Raw genomic sequence first — 23,804 nt, 5'->3', positions numbered from 1 at the left:
GTTATTAATTCCCAATATGATTCCTAAATCATCCTTTTTAATTCAATATTTCGAATTTATTGAGACTCCATTAACCGCTTTTGTGTCTCAAAATCTTACACAATCAATAGTAAGATGTCAAATCATATCGGATTCTTAAGGCATATTTTATTATTTTTGTAATATAATGATGATTTAGGAAAAGGCCACATCAATTGTTTTTTTTTACCCAAAAACATTCACCTTATCTTTTACAATAAAAGATTGGATAAATAAAATATAAACAAAATTATTAATTTTACTTCGCTTAGGAAATATATGCTCATGTTTCTACTTTAAGTATATGGAAATGAAATGGCAAGTGTTTTTTTTTTTTTTTTTTTTTTTTTTCAAATTTTAAAATATGCAATAAAAGTATAAATGACTTATAAATTTTTTGAAGATAAGCTTAAAATTGGAAGAAGAAGAAAAAATCTTTTGACTTAAAATTTATTTATTTTTATTTACCCACTACTTTACATAGTTTTTTTCATTAAAAAGATGTGAAATATTGAAAACTACACTTGGTTTAAAAATAAATAAGAAAATTAAAATATTTTAATTGATTTTTAATTTCTTTCTTATTTCTCATAACACAATTTACATATTAGTATTCTTTTACCATATTTGATAAGAAATTTTAAATTAAATTTAAGAATAATAATTTACCTATTAGTTTCAAAAATGAACCCATCTTGAATATTGCAATTAGATAAATCTATCTTAATAACTTTAATGAATTAGTTTTTATTGATAACATAATTTAAATTAAATTCAAGATTTATAGATATAAATTTCTATGAAAAATAGTATTTAGGACAAAAAGAGTAAAAATGTAAAATAAAGATATGGACTTAAAAATAAATTTGTTATTTTTCTAATTATTTAAAGTTTTTTTTTTTTAACTTTAAATCATGTCATTAAGTTATTTTACCAAGTATACTTAATTTAGTTAATGACTCTAATTAAGTTATTAAGTCACTTTAACTTATTAAGTTGGTTTATCAAACACCAACTTAGAAAAGGCCTATTCTGTTTTTGAAATCATGTTTAATTTTTAATTTTTATATTTAATGAGTGGAAGAAACAGGAGCGAAAGTAGTTTATCATATTTAAATATGCTTATATTAGAGATAATGATAATTTTAATATTTTAAAATGAACAAAAATCTCTTTAAAAGTAGGACTTGAGAAAAAAAATATTAATATGCCAATAATTATCATACACTTAAAAAATTACTATTTTCTAAGTTAATTTTTAGTTCTCGAAAAATATTAAGAAAGAAAAAAACTGTTAAAAGGAAAATAATTTTTTTTGTTAGATTGTTAAATGGAAAATACCAAAGAAAATCAAATATAATTAAAACTAGTAAATAACTTATGCATGTTTGAGTTTCAAGTAGCAAATAAAAATAATTTATTATCATTTAATCTATTTTTTATTTTCTTTCACTTTTTATTTTCTTTTACTTTTCTTTTGTATTTTATTTCCTTTAGCCTTGGAATTTTCCAAAAACCAAACGTACCTAAATCTCTAAAAAAGAAAATGTTAGAGAAAACACCTCTAACATGCTGCATCTTTGATCCCCTTTATATTTATTTCAAAGGTGAAATGGATTCATGTCATTACCTCTTGGGGGACAATGAGAGTCATATATGAAGCTAATGCCTCATGATAGCAGTCCCATTAGCGAAAGAAACAAAAACCACCTAAAATTTACAATGCAGCACGATGTAATAGACTTTGACAAATGTTTTTCGAACTATATTATTACTTCTTGAAACAAAATAGTGACAAATGTAGATATTATTTAATAAGGAAAATGATCTACATGGATTTATTTTCACCATACATAGCGCAAGTAACAATTGATATATAATTGATAATATCCTTTCCCTCTTTTCTCATCGCCTTCCAAAATGATGAAGAAACATACAATTGGTAGTCTGAAAAGAAATTGAGAGTACCTTGAAAACAAGTAAGGAGCAATGAAAATCATCTAAGGGCAAGATTTAATAAAAAAAAATAACTTGTAAAATTAGAGAGAATAGCAATAAACCAAGTAAAATGCACAAAGAATATATTTCAACCAATACAAAATCAATATTTCAAATCCAAAGAACAAGGTTAATCGCGATCTTAGTTTGGAAATTAGATTAATAACAAGCAAAGTATAAGGATCCCGAAGAATTCAATTGGCATTGATTTTCAAGAGAAAACAACTTACTATCTAATTTCATATTTTGAATTTTAATTTCTAGAAGCCACTAAGTATGCCTTAATCTAATGAATTCACATCCAATCAATTTTTACCAAGTTCTTCGGATTTTTGTTTTCATTGATCTACATACAACATAAATTTTCCTTTCCTTATTTTTTATTTTTTATTTTTAGAATGAACTACAAGAAATGAAGCCTTCGTTGACAGTTTTTCACTGTCAATGTAACGTATATCTCTGAAGGTAGGTTATTGTTCATATATGGTTACCTTATTCCACATAGGGGGATGTTTCCAAATTTTGCAAGTGATCAAGGAATATTAACTTAGGAAGATTAATCTTGGAAATAATATAAGAGTTTATTTTAGCCTAGAACCTAAGAAAGCTTTAACACTTCGGGAAACATGAATATTGAACTTAGACAAACAAGACAAGTGAATGAAAAAGAATTAGGCTAGACGTTAGTTTTTTTCAAAGAAAGACAAACTCTACTTTATTAGTTAAACTTAAAGAAGATTCTCTATGGATCACTTACCAACTATAAATTTTATTTTAGAAAACCCATTATACAAAGATTTTTATATATCTTGATTCTTTAACTCAAAAGTGATTAACAAAATCCTAGGAAAGAATAACATCAACTCTTGTAGATTTAGTACAATTCTCTCATGCCTAACAATGGAGAAATTGAAATTCATATTAATAAGGGAAGTAAAAAGGATATCAAAACAATACCCTAAGAAGGAAAAGTGGATAGACCAAAGAAAGAAGATAGACAAAACACAAAAATCCTTAGGTCTATACCCATTTAACTTTTATTCAATTAAGCATATACCTAAGGACTTCCTAAGGAATTCAAACCTAAGAGAATCCAGGGGTTTGGTGAAAATATTTGCCAATTGATGTTCTGTTGAGACAAACTCTAGAGAAATGACCTTATCTTAAACTAAATCCCTAATAAAATGATAACATATGTCTATTGTTTAGTACGTGCATGAATAATAGGATATTTGAAAATGTTAATGGCACTAGATTATCACAATGTATACTCATAGTACCCTGCTTTGAAACCAATTGAAAAATTGTTTACTCAATAGGGTAACACTCGAGGGGGTGAATAAGTGTTTCTTAAAAAATCACAATATAAGGATTAAAAAACTTATACCTAATTAAACTTGTGAGATAATAAGGATAATTAAAGTAATCAATGATCAAAGTAATAAGAAAAATCAAGCAAGGGATATAAGAATTTTTTTTACATGGAAAACCCCCATTATTAGTCATGGAGATAAAAAAAAAAAAAAAAAAAAAAAAAAAAAAAAAAAACCAAGGGGTCTAAGGCCCCTAATCTACTATTTTAGATCAAAGTACACCGTTTTACCTAACCGCTTTACCCTAAAGACTTACTCTTTAGCACCTATACTTTAATCCATGTCCATGATGTAGCATTTTCAATTCTCTAGTGGATTCCTCTCTGCGTCTAAGGAGATGCAGGTCCTTTTAACAACCCAAAAGTCAATTATATGAATTCTTTCTTAAGAGATTGTGAATGATAGGGCAAATTTGTTAATTCTCTTAAAGTGTCCAACCCTAAAATTGGTTAAAAGATGGTTTATATAAGGCTACAAGCCTAGGGGATCGGTATTTAGAATTTACCAGAATGAATACTTGTGAATTTTTCAAAAAAAAATGTCATATTTTGGCATATTTTGGATGATTACTTGAGTGCACTTAACCACCTTTGAGCACCTCGGGTGCTTGAGCGTTGGATAAGCACTTGAGAGGTTCTAATGGTTGAGCGTTGTTTCCATTGCTATAGTGTCCCTTGTTTTTCCAAAACATTAATCAAACAATTTTAGCATCCCTTGCTTTTTCAAAACATTAATTCAAGCTATAGTGTTCCTTGTTATTTCCACCTTTATACATATCTCATGTATCAATTTTATATATTTTTATAATCTCATTTCACCATTGCATTATTGCAGGTAAATTTGCATTATTCTTTTATGACATCCATAATTTACTAATTAATTGTCTTAATTCTCTCCACTTGTATAATAGATATCTTTTTAGTGCTTATAGGGGTGTTATCTTATGATACCTTCCCGATGAGTAACCAAACCCTCAAACTTTGACTTGATTTTTAGTAGACTTGTCTTTTCCTCCAAGAAAGAGTCACATTAGGGTTTTTATTTCTTATTTTGTTTTCCATTTAAAAAAAAAAAAAAAAAAGTAGTGACTCCAATTTTTCTTTTTTCTTTTTTTTTTTTTTTGCAATAAAAGCAAGTCTCGTCATAAAGTGGGAACATGCATGAAAAATTCAGGTCCACACATTTTTTTTTTTCATTTTAAAGTTTGTTTAAAAAGTAGTTTAATTCCCAAAATTAACAATATATTATTGATTTGTCATTTGTTTATTAAGAAAAAAAAATCTAGTTGTTATAAAATATGAGATTATATACCACTATGGTAACTTGTGGATAATCATTCATAAATATCTTTTGTAACTCCCTATAAAAGGGAGAGACCCCTAATGAAATTCTAGAGATTTTTTCCGTGCATTATATTCTCTTTTTCTTGCTCTCTTCTTCTTTTACTTTGTTTTATAACAGCATGAAGTCTCTACAAATGAAATATAAAGATTTTTCACTATTCAGAGAAAAAGAAAGATGTTCTTCTCTTTAGAGAAATAGAAAGACATTCTTCCCTTTAGAGAAATAGAAAGACTTTTCTCTCTTCTTTCTTACAAAAAGGTATGTGATAAACTCATATCATGATTTTATACTTTATTATCCTTTGACTCTCTATTTTCACTTATTTTATTTGAATACAAAACTATGTACAAACCCTATAACCAGAAGTTATGGGATAAATTATAAATTATAAGGTAAATTCATAACCAGAAGTTTTGAAAAATATGTATAATCCTTATAACCAGAAGTTATGGGATAATTATAAATTATTGGGTAAATTCATAACCAAAAGTTATGAAAAATATGTGTAATCCTTATAACCAGAAGTTATGGGATAAATTGTAAATTATAGGATAAATTCATAGCTAGAAGTTATGAAAAATATGTGCAATTCCTATATCCAAAAGTTATGAGAAAAATTGCAAAATTACAAATACATGACTAGAAGTTATGTATATGATCCCTAATTATTATAAAATAAATAAATAAATGTTTATATCCTAAAGCTATGTATAAATCTATATAATGAAAGTTTATAACTTGAAGCTATGTACAAATTTAAATATTTTCTTGTTGAGACAAAATAATCATGGTCTGAAGCTATGAAAGATATTGACTTTAATTTCTTTTAATTATAATTTGTAACTAGAAAGTTATACATAAATAGTTCATAACCTGAAGCTACGTACACATTTGAATATTTTCTTATGATATATATGCTCTCATTGCTTTTACACAAGTTATTAAGTTAAGTCATCATCGATGACTAATATTTTTCCATTGATTTTAACTCTTTCTCTATGATAATATTCTTCAACTATATAAAGGCGAGGTCTTTATGACAATGTTTTATGACTTGTTATTTTGATGAAACTTTTGTCTCATTAATTGCACAACATTGATGATAGACAATGTTATTAAGGAAATGATGATATCATTTCCCTCTTTACTCACTGCCCTCCAAATATTTGGAGTCATTGTAGATTCTAGCTGTGTCGTTTCTTGTCCCTACTTGACTTGAACCATCATCATTCCAGTTGTCGCAAATATCGTATACTCCAATTTTATCATTCAGTAAGCAAGGACCAGCTGCTCCCACCAACCACCAGCACTTCTTGTTACATCGGCCTACATCCCTCTTCTGAACGTATATGTCAAACCAATGGGATTCACTTTCCCACCAGAACCTACAGAAGTATAAGGTAGTCCCCCAAAAGTTTGGTCGGAAATGGAATTCAAAGAATTGATCAAAGCCCAGGACATGAGTCCCAAGGTCATCGTTTTTGGATTTACAGTGGATATTAAGATCTACGCCAGCTTCAAGGCCATTGATGATCTTTACATCCGCTTTCTTTTCGAAAACCCCAGGACCCCCATCACACAAACGAACAAGAAACACAAGTAGCACAAATGAAAACAAATACCTATCCAATGACAACATGCTTGTAATTTTCTTGTCTCTTAGAGTAACTTGATGTTTAGTTTCTTTCATTTATATATTGAAGGCCTTGTGCTTATCATGCTCCTTGACAACCAATATCTCACATGTCTATAAGAGAAAACATATAATTTAAGGGAAATAGTATCAAACCTGATTTTAAAATTAAATATTTTACCATATTAAGTCAAAATTCAAATTATTTTTTACCATATTAATAGGAATTTACTAGTAAAAACTCAAATTTATTTTTATAAATTTTTTTCCTAATATTTTCTGGAAAGAAACATAATCTTAGAAATTTATGCATTTATGTTATTAATTCCCAATATGATTCCTGAATCATCCTTTTTAATTCAATATTTCAAATTTTTACCATATCCAATGAAAACATGCTTGTCTCTTGGAGTGACTTGATGTTTAGTTTCTTTCATTTATATATCGATGGCCTTGTACTTATAATGCTCCTTGACAACCAATATCTCACATGTATAAGAGAAAGCATATAATTTAAGGGAAATAGTATCAAACCTGATTTTAAGATTAAATTTTTTACCATACTAAGTCAAAATTCAAAATTGTTCAATTTAAAAATTCATTAAGTTGCATATGTATAATTACAATAATAAAAATAATTAATTATTTAGAACCTTTTTATAGTAGGAATTACAATATTGGACATAAATGGTAAGTCAATTAAAAAAAAAATAAGTACTAGAAATTAAATTGTATGTTATTATTATAATGTTGGAATAAGGAAATTGTGTGAATTCATTATGATTGTTACAAATTGTGGAAGATATCCTACCATATATGTGACATTTCCAACCATATGTGAAATCATATACTAATTTTTTTTTTATATAAAAGAAACTTATGTCATATATAATTGTACATTATTATAACATTAATTTGGTATGCATTTACTCATCACTATCTATATATGGAATATGTAGATAATAAATTTATATTGTTACTAGTTTTAATTTGGATTTAATGTGTAAGAAATGAATCAACACAATATGGAAATAATTAAGGGAAGAGTATGTTTTGGATATTAATAGGAATTTACTAGTAAAAAATCAAATTTATTTTTATAAATTTGAAAATATTTAGGCCATGTTTGGTTCTTAGAAAATTTGAGGAAAATGGAAGGAAAGAAAATAGAGAGGAAAAGTAGAAGGAAAGAAAAAGATAAGGAAAATAAAATATAGGTTTAAATTTAATAAATTATTTTTATAAGTTTTTTCAAAAATCATTTTACTTATTTCTCTCTATTATAAAAAAAAAAAATTAAATAATTTATATATTGTTGTAAATGAAGTGGTGAATGACCACATTGATGGTTATTTATGAACTCCATTTACTCATCTTTAAGATGAGTAATGGGAGTTCATATGGTAAGCCTATAAAAGGCTTCTTACACCCCATGGAGCATCTAGAGAAAAAAAGCTTTCACTCTTCCTCTCATTCTCTCTCTCTCATTCTCTCTTTTTTTCATTCTCTCAACACTTCTCTTCTTTGATTTCTTTCTCCCCTTTATATATACTATTAAAGTAATATATATTCATCTATATTTTTATTTGAGTCACATTTATTCTAGTTTTACAACACGTTATCATCACGAATTGCTTTGAAGTTATTTGACAATGTCGAATCTCACAAAACTCGAATTTGTGGCACTTGACATTTTGGGAAAGAACTATCTATCTTGGATCCTTGATGCTCAAATACATCTTGATGCAATGAACCTTGGAGCTACGATCAAAGAAGGAAATCAAGCATCCCTGCAGGATCATGCAAAAGCACTGATTTTCCTTCGCCATCACCTCCATAAAGGTTTAAAAAATGAGTATCTTACGGTAAAGGTCCCTTTTACTCTATGGAGTAATTTGAAAGAAAGATATGACCACCAGAAAACTATGATTCTCCCAAAAGCTCGGTATGATTAGATGCACCTGAAGTTGCAAGATTTTAAAATTGTTAATGAATATAACTCCGCATTTTTCAAAATCAACTCTCAATTGAAGCTGTGTGGAGAAAAAAATCACAAAAGAAGACATGTTAGAGAAAAATTTTACTATATTTCATGCCTCGAATGTGCTCCTACAGCAGCAATATCGAGAGCGTAGATTTACAAAATAGTCTGAATTAATATCATGTCTTCTTGTTGTTGAACAAAATAATGAGCTTTTGATGAGAAATCACCAATCTTGTCCAACTGGATCTGAACCATTCCCTGAAGTGAATGCAATATCGTCCCAAACTTGTGGACATGGATGAGGACAAGGACGTGGTCGTGGTCGTGGCCATGGAAGAAATCCCCGATATCATGGTTCTTATAGTAATAATTCATTAAATTCTCAGAAAATGAAAGCCTCATTGCACCACCAGAAGTGGAACAATACTGAGACAAAACAAGAAAATGGGAAGTGTTTACAATATAAACCTCCTAAGAACCATGAGAATAATTGTTATAGATGTGGTATGAAGGGGCATTGGTCACGTACCTATCGTACACCCAAACATTTGGTCGATCTTTACCAAGCATCAATAAAAGCAAAAGGAAATAGAGATGAACTTTACCGATGGTGATGGATTAGACCTAACCTACTATGACATTGATTTATTTAGAGGTCCCAATGAAAAAACATACCATTAAATAAATGATGAGAAGATTAACATTGATTAATATATCAAATAATATATTATTATGTCTTATATTTACGTCTAATTTTCTTTTGTTATTTACATTATGCCTTTTTTTTAGTTATATATGAAATCTATGTGTTATTTGGTCTCAAGATGAATGAGGATGATGCATGTCTCGCAGACTGTGCAACCACACACACAATTCTTTAAGATTAAAGATATTTTCTCGAATTGACATTAATAAAAGCTAATGTAAGTACCATATCTGGTACTACAAACTTAGTTGAAGGCTCTAGAAGAGCAAACATAATGCTGCCAAATGGAACAAGATTCCATATAAATGACGCTTTGTATTCTAGCAAATCCAGAAGAAATTTGCTCAAGTTTAAAGATATTCGTAGAAATGGATATCATATTGAAATTATGAACGAAGATAATATAGAATATCTTTACATTACTTCCATTATATCTGGTCAGAAGCTTATAATGGAAAAACTCCCGGTTTTCTCCTCTGGGTTGTATCATACAACTATAAAGCCTATTGAATCATATGTTGTCGTGAACCAGAAGTTCAATGACCCAAAAGTTTTTATCCTTTGGCATGACAAGCTAGGTCACCCAGGGTCTTTAGTGATGCGTCAAACAATCAAACACTCACATGGGCATCCACTAAAGAACTAGAAGATTCTTTTGCCCAATGAATACTCATGTGTTGCCTGCTCATAAGGTAAATTGATAGTTAGACCATCTTTTACTAAAGTCATATCGGAGTCACCAGCCTTTTTAGAAAGAATACATGGGGACATATGTGGGTCTATCCATCCACTATGTGGACCATTCCGTTATTTTATGATCTTAATAGATGCTTCTACTAGGTGGTCACATGTTTGTCTCATTTCTACATGTAACGTTGCCTTTGCTAGACTCCTTGCACAAATAATCAAATTATAAGCACAATTTCCAGATCATCTAATTAAGACAATACATCTTGATAATGTTGGTGAATTTACTTCTCAAACATTCATTACTATTACATGTCAGTAGGGATAAATATTGAGCATCCTGTTGCTCATACTCATACCCAAAATGGTTTAGCAGAATCCTTCATCAAACGTCTCCAATTAATAGCTTGACCATTACTAATGAAAACCAAATTACCTACTTTCGCCTGAGGACATGCTATTATGCATGCTGCAGCTTTAGTCTGTATTCGACCCACAACTTACCATGAATACTCCCCTTCACAACTTGTGCTTGGAAAACAACTAAATATTTTTCACTTACGAATCTTTGGTTGTGCAGTATATGTACCAATTGCAACTACACAACGCACTAAAATGGATCCCCAACGAAGACTTAGGATTTATGTAGGTTTTGATTCTCCATCTATCATAAGATATCTTAAACCTTTGATAGGCGATGTTTTTACAACCCGCTTTGCGGATTTTCATTTTAATGAGAGTGTTTTTCCATCATTAGGGAGAGAAAAGTCGATTCCTGAAAAATGATGAGAAATTAGTTAGAAGACATCTACTATGTCCCATCTTAATCCTCGTACAAATCAATGTGAACTAGAAGTTCAAAGGATCATTCATTTTCAAAATCTTGCAAATCAACTACCAGATGCATTCATTGATACAAAGAAAGTGACAAAGTCACATATCCCGATTGCAAATACTCCAACACAGATTGATGTCCCTGTAAGACAGTTAACAAATGAATCTAAGATACACTTGAAGCGTGGTAGACCTTTCGGCTCAAAGAATGTAACTCCCTAGAAGAAGAGAACCTAAGAAAAACTTGGCCCTCTAGAAGAGACCATCAAAATGACTGATCAATTTAAAATTGATAAATCTATAGCCCCATAAGAGGCACAAACAAAGCAGAAAGCCCCTGAAGAGGCACAAATTGAACAAGAAGCCCCTAAAGAGGCACATATTGAACGAGAAGCCCTTGAAGAGGCATAGGTACCTGAAAATTGTGATCTAAATTATGTACACACAGGAGAGAAAGGGGATCGAAATAATATTGTTATTAACAATATTTTTGCTTTCCAAGTGGCCTCCAATATCATAAGAAATGATAAAGATCTTGAACCACGGAATGTGGAAGAATGAAACGAGAAGATGTAAAGCCTATTGGGTACAAAATGGAAAGAAGCTATACAGGTAGAGTTAAACTCATTAACAAAACGAGAAGTTTTTGGATCTGCAGTCCAAAAACTTGAAGATGTAAAGCCTATTGGGTACAAATGGGTATTTATACGAAATCACAATGAGAATAATGAGATCATAAGATATAAAGCACGATTAGTAGCACAAGGTTTCTCACAGAGACCTAGTATTGACTATGAGCAAACATATTCTCCCGTCATGGATGTAATCACATTTTGTTTCTTAATTAATTTGGCAGTCTCAGAAGGACTGGATATGTGTCTCATGGATGTTATTACACCATATTTATATAGATCCATAGATAATGATATATATATACATGAAAATCCCTTAAGGATTTAAATTGCCTGAAGCAAATAGTAAAAAGCCTCGTAGCATGTACTCAATCAAGTTACAATGATCTTTGTATGGATTAAAGCAATTTGGACGCATGTGGTACAATCGCCTTAGCGTGCTAAAAGAAGGGTATGTGAATAACCCTATATGCTCATGCATCTTCATTAAGAAATCAAAAACCAAATTTGCAATTATTACAGTGTATATTGATGACTTAAATCTTGTTAGAACTTCTAAAGAGCTCACAAGAACAACAAATTACTTGAAAAATGAAGTTGAGATGAAAGATCTTAGAAAAACAAAATTTTGTCTTGGCCTACAGATCGAGCATTTTCCTAATGGATTTTTAGTACATCAATCAAAATACATTAAGAAAGTTTTGAAGCGTTTTGATATGGATAAAGCACATCGTTTAAATTCTCCAATGGTTGTCCGATCACTTGATGTGAAAAATGACTCATTTCGTCCTTGCGAAAAAGATGAAGAATTATTTAGTCCTGAAGTACCATATCTTAGTGCTATTGGTGCACTTATGTATCTTGCCAATTGTATACGTCCAGACATTGCTTTTTCTGTCAATTTATTAGCAAGATATAGTTCCGCTCCAACTTGAAGACATTGGAATGGTATCAAACATATATTGTGTTATCTTCGCGGAACTACTGATATGAGTCTATTTTACTCAAGAGAATCAAAGCAACAATTGCTTGGATATGCAGATGCAAGATATCTTTCAGGTCCACATAAAGGTAGGTCATAAATAAGGTATGTGTTTAATTGCAATTGTATTACTATTTCATGGAGATTTGTCAAACAAACAATGGTGACCACATCATCAAATCATTCAGAAATAGTAGCAATTCATGAAGCAAGCCGTGAATGTATATGGCTAAGATCTATGATCCAGCATATTTGGGAATTATGTGGACTCTCCTCTATCAAAGGTGACGCGACAATATTGTTTGAGGATAATGTTGCATGCATTGCACAAATAATAAGGGGTTATATTAAAGGAGATATAACTAAACACATTTCACCAAAATTCTTTTATACACATGAACTCCAGAAGAGTGGTGAAATTGATGTGCAACAAATATACTCAAGTGATAATCTAGCAGATTTATTCATAAAATAATTGCCAACCTCAACATTCAAGAAGTTAATACACAGGATTGGAATGTGTCAACTCAAGGATATCGACATGAGGGGGAGTATGCTTGTAAAAAGGTGTTAGTGAACTGTACTCTTTTTTCCTTCATCCAAGTTTTGTCCTACTGGATTTTACTAATAAGGTTTTTAACAAGGTAGTTCTAACATACCAAGAAAAGAATATTGTACTATTTTTCCTTCACTAGGTTTTTCCTATAGGGTTTTTACTAGCAAGGTTTTAATGAGGCATATTCTTTTTATATGATGGTCATCCAAGGGGGAGTGTTGTAAATGAAGTGGTGAATGACCACATTGATGGTTATTTATGAACTCCATTTACTCGTCTTTAAGATGAGTAATGGGAGTTCATATGGTGAAGCCTATAAAAGGCTTCTTACACCCCATGTAAGGAGCATCCAAAGAAAAAAAAGCTTTCACTCTTCGTCTCATTCTCTCTCTTATTCTCTCTTTCTTTCATTCTCTCAACACTTCTCTTCTTTGATTTCTTTCTCCCCTTTATATATACTATTAAAGTAATATATAGTCATCTCTACTTTTATTTGAGTTACATTTATTCTCGTTTTACAACATATATATATTAAATTAATTTTTGTTATATTTTATTTTCTTTTATATTTTCTATAGTGAAATCAAATATGAGAAAATCATTTTCTTTTTCTTTTTTCCTAATATTTTCTGGAAGGAAACATAACCTTAGAAATTTATGCATTTATGTTATTAATTCCCAATATGATTCCTGGATCATCCTTTTTAATTCAATATTTTGAATTTATTGAGACTCCATTAACCTCTTTTGTATCTCAAAATCTTACCCAATCAATAGTAAGATGCCAACCCTCGTGTCAAATCATATCAGATTCTTAAGACATATTTTATCATTTTTGTAATATAATGATGATTTAGGAAAAGACCACATCAATTGTGTTTTTTTTTTTCCAAAAACATTCACCTTATCTTTTACAATAAAAGATTGGATAATAAATATAAACAAAATTATTAATTTTACTTCGCTTAGGAAATTTATGCTCATGTGTCTACTTAAGTATATGGAAATGAAAGGACAAGTGTTTAATTTTTTTCTCAAATTTTAAAATATGCAATAAAAGTATAAATGACTTATTAATTTTTTGAATATAAGCTTAAAATTGGAAGAAAAAAAAAATCTTTTGATTTAAAATTTATTTATTTTTATTTATCCACTACTTTACATAGTTTTTTCATTAAAAAGATGTGAAATGTTGAAAACTACACTTGGTTTAAAAATAAATAAGAAAATTAAACTATTTTAATTGATTTTTATTTTCTTTCTTATTTCTCATAACGCAATTTACGTATTAGTATTTTTTTACCATATTCAATAAGAAAATTTAAATTAAATTTGAGAATAACAATTTACCTTTTAGTTTCAAATGAACCCATCTTAAATATTGCAACTAAATAAATCTATCTTATTAACTTTAATGAATTAGTTTTTATTGATAACATAATTTAAATTAAGTTCAAGATTTATAGACATAAATTTCTATGAAAAATAGTAATTAGAAGTAGGACTTGAGAAAATGATAATTTTGTTGATAACATCTCGAATATGCTTATATTAGAGATAATGATAATTTTAATAATTTAAAATGAATAAAAATTTGTTTACAAGTAGGACTTGAGAAAAAAAATATTAATATGCCAATAATTATTAATCATTATACACTTAAAAAATTAGTGTTTTTTAAGGTAATTTTTAGTTCTCGAAAAATATTAAGAAAAGAAAAAAAATGTTAAAAGAAAAATAATTCTGTTTGATTGTCCAATGGAAAATAACAAAGAAAATTAAATATAATTAAAACTAGTAAATAACTTATGCATGTTTGAGTTTTAAGTAGTGAATAAAAATAATTTATTACATTTTAATCTTTTTCTTATTTTCCTTCACAGTTTCTTTCCTTTTACTTTTTTTTTTTTGTATTTTCTTTCATTTACCCTGGAAAAGTAATAAATAAAAACAATTTGTTACCTTTTAATCTATTTCTTATTTTCTTTGACTGTTTCTTTCCTTTTAGTTTTCTTTTGTATTTTCTTTTATTTTCCCTTGGAATTTTCCAAAAACCAAACGTATCTAAATCTCTAGAAAAGAAAATGATAGAGAAAACACCTCTGACATGTTGCATCTTTGATCCCCTTTATATTTATTTCAAAGTTGAAAAAGATACATGTTTGAGTTTCATTACTACAAAAAACTAAATTAATGGTGCTTGAATTCTTGACACTTGTAAAAAAATGTCATTATTTATTACTAAAAATGTTTATTATTGACGTTCATATATCCTTGGCGCTTTATAGGGAGAAACAATGGCATTTTGAAACAATGGAGCTTTTGGAAGCATCATTGTACGATGAACCACAAATAATGGCGCTTTGAAAGTGTCATTGTAAGACCAACTTATCATGAATAGTAAATAGTGACACTCTTGGAAATGTCATTGCAGGATGAGCTTAACGTTGGTACTCTTTAAAAGTGACATGTTTTATTTGATATATAATTTACCTTTATTTTCTTAATAAAAAGATACACTGAACTCCACAGTCGCAACACTCCTTACCTGATGCCCCTTCTCAATTAACACTGATTTTCCATAGGAAAAGTGCACTCACCACTCCAATCGCTAAAGGTTGTTGTCGGTAAGCTATTGCTAGGAAGTCTCGGGAACTTGATCGAAAAGTACATCAAGCTCTCACTACTCTCTTCTTCAGATGGTCATCCTCAAAAAGCTCTGTAACCCTTGCTTTTTGAAACCTATCCAAGATAAGGTAGTTTGATGGGTTTGGATCCAAATTCTCAGTATCTCTCTTGTTCTTCAAATGGTAGTAACCTTTTTTTTCCTTTCTTCTTTCATTTTCAACCTAGGGTTAGGGTTTTTTGTCTCCGATTTTTTCAAGATCTGGGCGACTGCTACTTTTTATTTCGTGGTTTGGTTTAAGAGATTCTGAGTCAACAAATTATTGATTACCTGAGCTTCAATAATTTTTCAGATTTGGGCGACTACCACTGTTAGTGATGGTGAAATAGGTAGATTTCTGTTTTCCCCAAAAAATTGGTTTTTTCAGGAATGTTATGCTTTGTTTGCTTGTCCACGAAGTGTTAGAAAATTATGGTTTTTAATAATGGATTTTTCACACTGTTTAGGACTCGAGTAATGGAAAAATCTCTACTTTTTTACTAGATTTTTTGGCTTATAGGGAAAGAAAGTTGTTCTCCCATAGGGTTCATGTTTTGATCTTATCTTGTTAAGAAAACTACAGAGGTGAGTTAAAGTGATGGTTCAGAGTGACAAAAAAACAGAAATTGAAGCCCATACTTCAATGGACATACATCATTTCTTGGGTAAGTACATAGCAAAGGAAATAGTACAAGCCAATGATATCTAGTAAAAGTAATGCAATTTTCTCCTCAAAAAAAAAAAAATACAAACTGGGTGGAAACAAGATTCTTGAGGTTAATGAACATATTATTGCACTTGAAGCCATGATTGAACTAGATTTTTTTGTGGTTCACATTGTTCATAGCTCATTAAAAATGGTTTTATGCTAGATGTGGATGGTGGATCTATTTAGCAATCAAAAGTAGTCTCTATCTTCGAAGACTTCATTTAGTCAAACACATAGAAGGTAAACATATAGTTTTTAAAATGCCTGTGAGAAGGTTTTAGTTGATTTAGATTTCCATGGTTTCTCCAATTTCTCATCTTAGTTTTTAGCCAATAAATAGGCAAAGCATTGGTTGTTGTCATGTCTCCAATGATATCAGATTAAAATTTTGGTGATCAACCGTAAACTTTAGTACCATTGTGGGTGGTACGTGTCAAATGTGATCTTCATGATAATTAGTTTCATTTGAAAATATTTTTATTTTAAAAATTTCAAGAAAAAAAGCTGTCATATTTATTGTTCCAAGCTTTTACAATGGACCCATTTTTGTAGAATGGGTTAGTGTCTTTGGAATAGATTTATAGAAAAAAAACCATGAAAAATGACAAAAAAAAAGAGATAAAAAAAAACCTTTGTAACTAACCATTTTATAATGCCTTATATATATTTTTTGTTGTTCATGTTTGTGTGGTTTTTTTTTTTCATCAGATATCTCAATATAAACATTTGGAATTAGCTATATTGGAATCCTTCTACATTTTTAACTAATTTGGAGATTACTGACTTGTAGAAATAAGGTGATTGAACTTGCATCAGAATGTGGACTGATTAACCCAATAAATATATCAAGTCTAGATTAAGTAGAATACTAGTTCTGTTGCATATCTTACTTCATCTATGTGTGCAAGTCTCTGACCATTCTAATTTGTCTATGCCTATTAGCAATGACAAAACAGTCAAGGTCTCTTTTTTTAATTACCTTAGGTATTATAGTTAGATACTCCTCGATTACCTCATTTTCTAAATTAAAAAAATTAAAAAAATTGGTGAAAAAAAAAACTTTAAAAAAAATTTCCTTACATATATATGCTCTTGAAAAGTCCATTGTTTTCCTTTTTGTCATAACAATTTAAGGGATTCTTTTAACTTGTCATAAAACACATTTTCCTATTCACTATAGAAATAAGAATATATACTTGGAACCCAACAAAGTGGCTAGCCAATACTACATTTCTTTTTTGGTACTTGGTAATGCCATTAAGAAAATTAAGTCAGTCAAATCATGTTTTTGCTGATCCAAAATAGGTACCAATTTACTTGTTTTTATGCATTGAACTATGTATATTGAAGCACTAGATTGAAGAAAATTTGGGAATTGTATGGATTTATATAATTGGGTTGTGATGAAGTTATTGTTTTAATAGGTTGTTGTTCTTGTTAAAATCTACGGTAGGTTGATAATGGTATTATTATTTCATATTCAGGTGATTTCTAGAGTGTTTTTTATGGTTGGTGTTTTTATTGATTTTTCCTTCGAATAGACATTCTCACATTTGCCGAGTGTTGGTGCGTTTGGTGCATTTTTGACTCCACCCCCTTTAGAGCCCTCATTTACTTTACCACCTCCTAGTAGCAAATGTCCTACACCCACCAACATAACTGCCTCCCTTGTTATGATGACACTTCTCATTGATTTGATGTAGTTCATTGCCATGTCTTTTTCTTGCATAAATATTTTACAAAATCATCAATAGTTCAGGGTTCAACTCAATGCAAGACATTCCCTTTTATAACCCACTTCCAATAAAATTTATTGGAAGGAATGCATGGGTTTTCTCATACACAGGATATACACTTTTTTCTTCCTTTGTTAGTATTTTTAAATTTATTATAGAATGTTAGTGGTATTTTAAATAATTTTTAAAAATCACTACCTTTTTAATGTAATTCTTAAGGAATTTTTGTATTTTATGTATTATTTTCTATTTTAAAAATAGAAAACAAAAAGTGTAGCCCAAATTCATAACAAAAGGTTAACAATATGAATGAAAAATCTAATGGAAACTCTTATAAAGCTTTAGAAGATTTTGAGATTACAATCTCTCTTAAAAAAATTGTATCAATGAATTTACTTATTTATTTACAAATATGACTGCATCAAGTGGGAACTCTTAAAAAATTTGTATTTTGTAGAACTTTTCAACATGGTTTGTGAAGCCAATGAGGCTGCTATAAATATAATCATTCTCGTTGTCATGCTCCCATAAGATGTTGAGATATTGTTTGAAAAAAAAAAAAGTTTAAAGAATTAATTCTTTAGGTGTTTTCCATTATTTTGCATACTTTCAAGATTTAAAAATATTTAAATATATTCTTTTGAAATATATTCTTGAATTGACTATCCCTCTCCATTTCAATGCTATCAAATATATATATATATTTTAATTTATTGTTTTTCGTTTTTTTTTTTGGATCTTATTTAAAAAAATTGATTCTTTAATTTCTTGTGTTCTCTTTCTTTGTGGTATGTTGGAAATTGTTTTCAACTATTCCAAAGAATAGAAAACAGAATTCTAAGATGGGAACACATATGATAAATATTTTTATTGAAAATTTTATAGCTTTTTTAGAACAATTTGATTGTTTGTAAAGGTTTTTTTTTTTTTTTAGTAATTGGAAAAGCAATGAAAAACATGAAGAATATTTTAGATTTTTTTTTTTATTATACTTGCATCTAAAAAATAAGTTGGTTTTTATATTTGGTTTTCATATAAAATTTTATTTCTAAAAGTAATCTAAAACTACTTTTAAGAATTGTTTTTATAATTTATTATTTGAGAGTTATTTATTTTTTGAAAATGTTGTAAGATTGACTTATTTTTTGTTCTTATGTTTCAGTTTCTGCTAGTTCTTGCAAATTAGAAGATAAAGTGTAAACGGAGAATTTAGAAACTGAAACAAGGAATGGAAAGCCATCACCTGTAGTTGTGCATGAGGTAAATGTTGGTTGATTTGAAAAATAACCAAAACCTTTGTTCCTTATCAGAGTATTAATAGTTGCAAGTGTTCAGTTAGTTATCACAATAGGTAACCAAATTACAAAGGTGACTCCAAAACCACATTGGTAAAACTAGATATAGCTAGATAAATTTCATCCATTTTTGTTATCATTGCTAAAAATTTCATCACGCTCTAATGATTTGACACATAAAAAATGAAGTATAGAAAAATTATGATACACAATGATTTGGAGAAATGGATATCCAAGGTTTGATATTTTATTTAACTAATTCTAAAAGAATAAGTCACAATAACCATGATTTAGAAAATAAAAATTAAACAGAGCAAATAATTTATAGCCATTGTAATTTTTATTTTTCTTTCAACACAATGACAGACAAATTATATTTAAAACCAAATCATGGATATTGTTAAAAAAAATGTTAGAATAGAATTTTCAAATATTAGAAATCGATAATGGCATCATCCACATTAGTCATGGGAATAACTTCTTAAAAGTCTAGCTTTTCAATAAAAGAAATATCCTATCTAAAGTTAACCTATCATGATTTCAAGATTTAAAATGTTTTAAGAAAATACAGCATGAAAATTAATGATAAGGAAAATTGTTTACAAGTGGGATTGAGATATAACTAATTAGTATGTTTGTTTTATTGCTTTACTTGAACAAAAGCTAATTAACATGTTGGATTATTTTCTATTCTTATATTTTTTTTTTTTGTTTCAATTATATTGGTTGTTACATGTATAATTTAAAAGTTTTATATTCTTTTATTTATTTATTTTTAGCTTGCAAAGGAAATTGGCTTACAAGAAGATGAGAAATCATTACAATGAAGCGATGCTGAAAATCATGAAGATGATATCATTTAAATCATTAGGAGGTTGAACTAGGCTTTTGTTGATGATGGTTTCTTTTTGTAGTCATTGCATTGATATTTGTTTTTATGTTGGATTTAAAAATTCTCATTGAAATATTTTGATCCAATGAGCAAATTTATAATTTGTATACAAGTAATTATACTAATTATTCAATCTAAGTCATTGTATATTAATATTTGGAGATATTTTAATTTGTAAAATTCAATTTAATTTTATGATTTATAATTGCTTTTGCTTTTATTTAATTATATAGGAAATTCATTATTTTAAAAACATAATAGCAATATTACTATTAAAATAAAATGCTTAAAGATGACGCTTCTATTACGTGTCATTATTAACATAACCAAAGATGGCGCTTTTAAAAGTGTCACTGAAAAAATAATCCAAAGATGACGCCTGTATGAGTGTCAACAATGACAATTTTATAAAAATTATTTTAGTAAAAAATACTCAAAGATGACGCATTTATAAGTGTCATCATTAACCTTATTCAAATATGACATTTCTTTAAGGGTCATCGAAAGTATAAATCAAAGATGACGCTTCCTAAAAGCGTCAATATTGACTAAAACATATAATGACAGGGGAGAAGAGAACGCTTTAGAAAAACGTCATCTTATACTTTTCTTGACGCTTAAAAAGCGTCATTGATTCCCTTTTTCCTTGTAGTGTTTTAAGTAATAAATAAAAATAATTTATCACATTTTAATCTATATTTTATTTTTCTTGACTCTTTCTTTCCTTTTACTTTTATTTTTTATTTTCTTTCGTTTACTCTTGGAATTTTTCAAAAACCAAACATACCTAAATCTCTAGAAAAGAAAATGTTAGAGAAAACACCTCTGACATGCTGCATCTTTGATTCCCTGTATATTTATTTCAAAGGTGAAACGGATACATCTCATTACCTCTTAGGGGACAATGGGAGTCATATATGAAGTTAATGCCTCATGATACCAGTCCCATTAGCGAAAGAAACAAAAAACCTCCTAACATTTACAGTGTGGGACGATGTGATAGACTTTGACAAATGTTTTTCGACCTATATTTTCCCTTGAAACAAAATAGTGACAAATGCAGATATTATTTAATAAGAAAAATGATCTAGATGGATTTATTTTCACCATACATAGTGCAAGTAAAAATTGATATATAATTGATGATATCATTTCCCTCTTTTCTCATTGCCCTCCAAATATTTGGAGTCATTGTTCACTCCAGCTGCGTCGTTTCCAGTCCCTTTTTTACTTGAACCCTCAAACTGAGGGTCATTCCAGTTTTCGCAAAGATCGTATATTCCAAATCTCCGATCCAGCAAACAAGGACCAACTGGTCCTACCATCCACCAGCACTTGCTATCACATCGGCTCGTATCCCTCTTCTCAACATATATATTAAACCAATGGGATTCTCCTCCCCACCAGAACTTGCAGAAGTATAATTAGGTAGTCCCCCAAAAGTTTGGTCGAAAACGGAATTCAAAGAATTGATCAGGGGCCAGGACATGAGTGCCAAAGTCATCATCTTTGGATTGACAGTGGAGGTTAAGATCTGCGCCGGTGCCTAAGTCAATGGTGATCCTTAGATCCACTTTAATTTTTTTTTCAAATTTTAAAATATGCAATAAAAGTAAAAATGACATATTAATTTTTTGAAGATAAGCTTAAAATTGGAAGAAGAAAAAAAATATCTTAACTTAAAATTTATTTATTTTTATTTGTCCACTACTTTACATAGTTTTTTCATTAAAAAGATGTGAAATATTGAAAATTACACTTGGTTTAAAAATAAATAAGAAAATTAAAATATTTTAATTGATTTTTATTTTCTTTCTTATTTCTCATAAGGCAATTTACGTATTAGTATTTTTTTTACCATATTCGATAAGAAAATTTAAATTAAATTTGAGAATAACAATTTACCTATTAGTTTCAAATGAACCCATCTTGAATATTGCAATTAAATAAATTTATCTTAATAACTTTAATGAATCAGTTTTTATTGATAACATAGCTTAAATTAAATTCAAGATTTATAGATATAAATTTCTATGAAAAATATTAATTATGACAAAAAGGGTAAAAATGTAAAATAAAAATATAAACTTAAGAATAAGTTCGTTATTTGTACTTATTATTTAAAATTGTTTTTTATTTTAAATCATGTTATTAAGTTATTTTACCAAATATACTTATTTTATTTAAGGACTTAAATTAAGTTATTAAGTCACCTTAACTTATTAAATTGGTTTATCAAATACCGACTTAGAAAATGCTTGTTGTGTGTTTGAAATCATGTTTAATTTTTAATTTTTATATTTAATGAGTGGAAGAAACAAAGTAGTTTAATTTTTAATTGTATTTAAATATGCTTATATTAGAGATAATGATAATTTTAATATTTTTAAAATGAATAAAAATCACTTTACAAGTAGGACTTGAGAAAAAAAATATTAATATGCCAATAATTATTATACACTTAAAAAATTAGTGTTTTTTAAGGTAATTTTTAATTCTCGAAAAAGATTAAGAAAAGAAAAAAAAAATTAAGGAAAACAATTTTTTATTTTGATTGTCCAATGGAAAATACATTAAATGTAATTAAAACTAGTAAATAACTATGCATGTTTGAGTTTCAAGTAGTAAATAAAAATAATTTATTACCTTTTAATATTTTTTTCTTTGACTTTTTCTTTTGTATTTTCTTTCCTTTACCCTTGGAAATTTTCAAAAACCAAATGTACCTAAATCTCTAAAAAATAAAATTTTAGAGAAAACACCTCTGACAGGATGCATCTTTGCTCCCCTTTTTATTTATTTCAAAGGTGAAATGGATACATGTCTTTACCTCTTGGGGGACAATGGGAGTCATATATGAAGCTAATGCATCATGATATCAGTCCCATTAGCTAAAGAAACAAAAACCTCCTAACATTTACGGTGCGGCACGATGTAATAAACTTTGACAAATGTTTTTCAACCTATATTTTCACTTCTTGAAGCAAAATAGTGACAAATGTAGACATTATTTAATAAGGAACAGGATCTACTTGGATTTATTTTCACCATGCATAGCGCAAGTAATAATTGATATATAATTGATGATATCATTTCCCTCTTTTCTCATTGCCCTCCAAATATTTGGAGTCATTGTACACTCTAGCTGCGTCGTTTCCTGTCTCTTTTTTACTTGAACCCTCAAACTGTGGGTCATTCCAGTTTTCGCAAAGATCGTATATTCCAAATCTACGATCCAGCAAACAAGGACCAACTGGTCCTACCATCCACCAGCACTTGCTATCACATCGGCTCGTATCCCTCTTCTCAACATATATATTAAACCAATGGGATTCTCCTCCCCACCAGAACTTGCAGAAGTATAAGGTAGTCCCCCAAAAGTTTGGTCGAAAACGGAATTCAAAGAATTGATTAGGGGCCAGGACATGAGTGCCAAGGTCATCATCTTTGGATTGACAGTGGAGGTTAAGATCTGCGCCGGTGCCTAAGTCATTGGTGATCCTTAGATCCACTTTATTTTCTATAACCCAAGGACCCCCATCACACAAACGAACAAGAAGCACAAGCAGCACAAATGAAAACAAATATCTACTGAATGGAAACATGTTTGTAATTTTATTTTTTTGGGAGTGAATTGGTGTTTAGTTTCTTTCATTTATATATACAAGGCTTTGTGCTTATCGTATACCTGGACAACCAATATCTTACATGGCTATCTGAAAAAAACATTTAATTAAAAGGAAATAGTATCAAATCAGAT

General features: G+C 28.9%; 1 protein-coding gene and 1 long non-coding RNA gene across 2 annotated transcripts; one reads left to right on the top strand and one right to left on the bottom strand.

Annotated features, from left to right (window-relative positions):
- Window positions 1-5,877: 5,877 nt before the first annotated feature.
- On the bottom strand, window positions 5,878-6,372 carry LOC117908202 (S-protein homolog 5-like). The gene has a single exon (XM_034821846.1). The coding sequence runs from the start codon at window positions 6,370-6,372 to the stop codon at window positions 5,878-5,880; it is 495 nt and encodes a 164-aa protein (XP_034677737.1).
- An 8,961-nt stretch (window positions 6,373-15,333) lies between these two features.
- LOC117908386 lies at window positions 15,334-20,092 on the top strand. The gene is made up of 3 exons (XR_004650183.1): window positions 15,334-15,557; window positions 19,020-19,117; window positions 19,932-20,092. It is a non-coding gene; the product is annotated as an uncharacterized LOC117908386 (long non-coding RNA).
- Window positions 20,093-23,804: the final 3,712 nt, after the last annotated feature.

This window comes from Vitis riparia, chromosome 19, assembly GCF_004353265.1.
Source record: "Vitis riparia cultivar Riparia Gloire de Montpellier isolate 1030 chromosome 19, EGFV_Vit.rip_1.0, whole genome shotgun sequence".
In the NCBI taxonomy this organism is placed as follows: Eukaryota; Viridiplantae; Streptophyta; class Magnoliopsida; order Vitales; family Vitaceae; genus Vitis; species Vitis riparia.
This window is presented reverse-complemented; position numbering and strand designations above follow the sequence as displayed.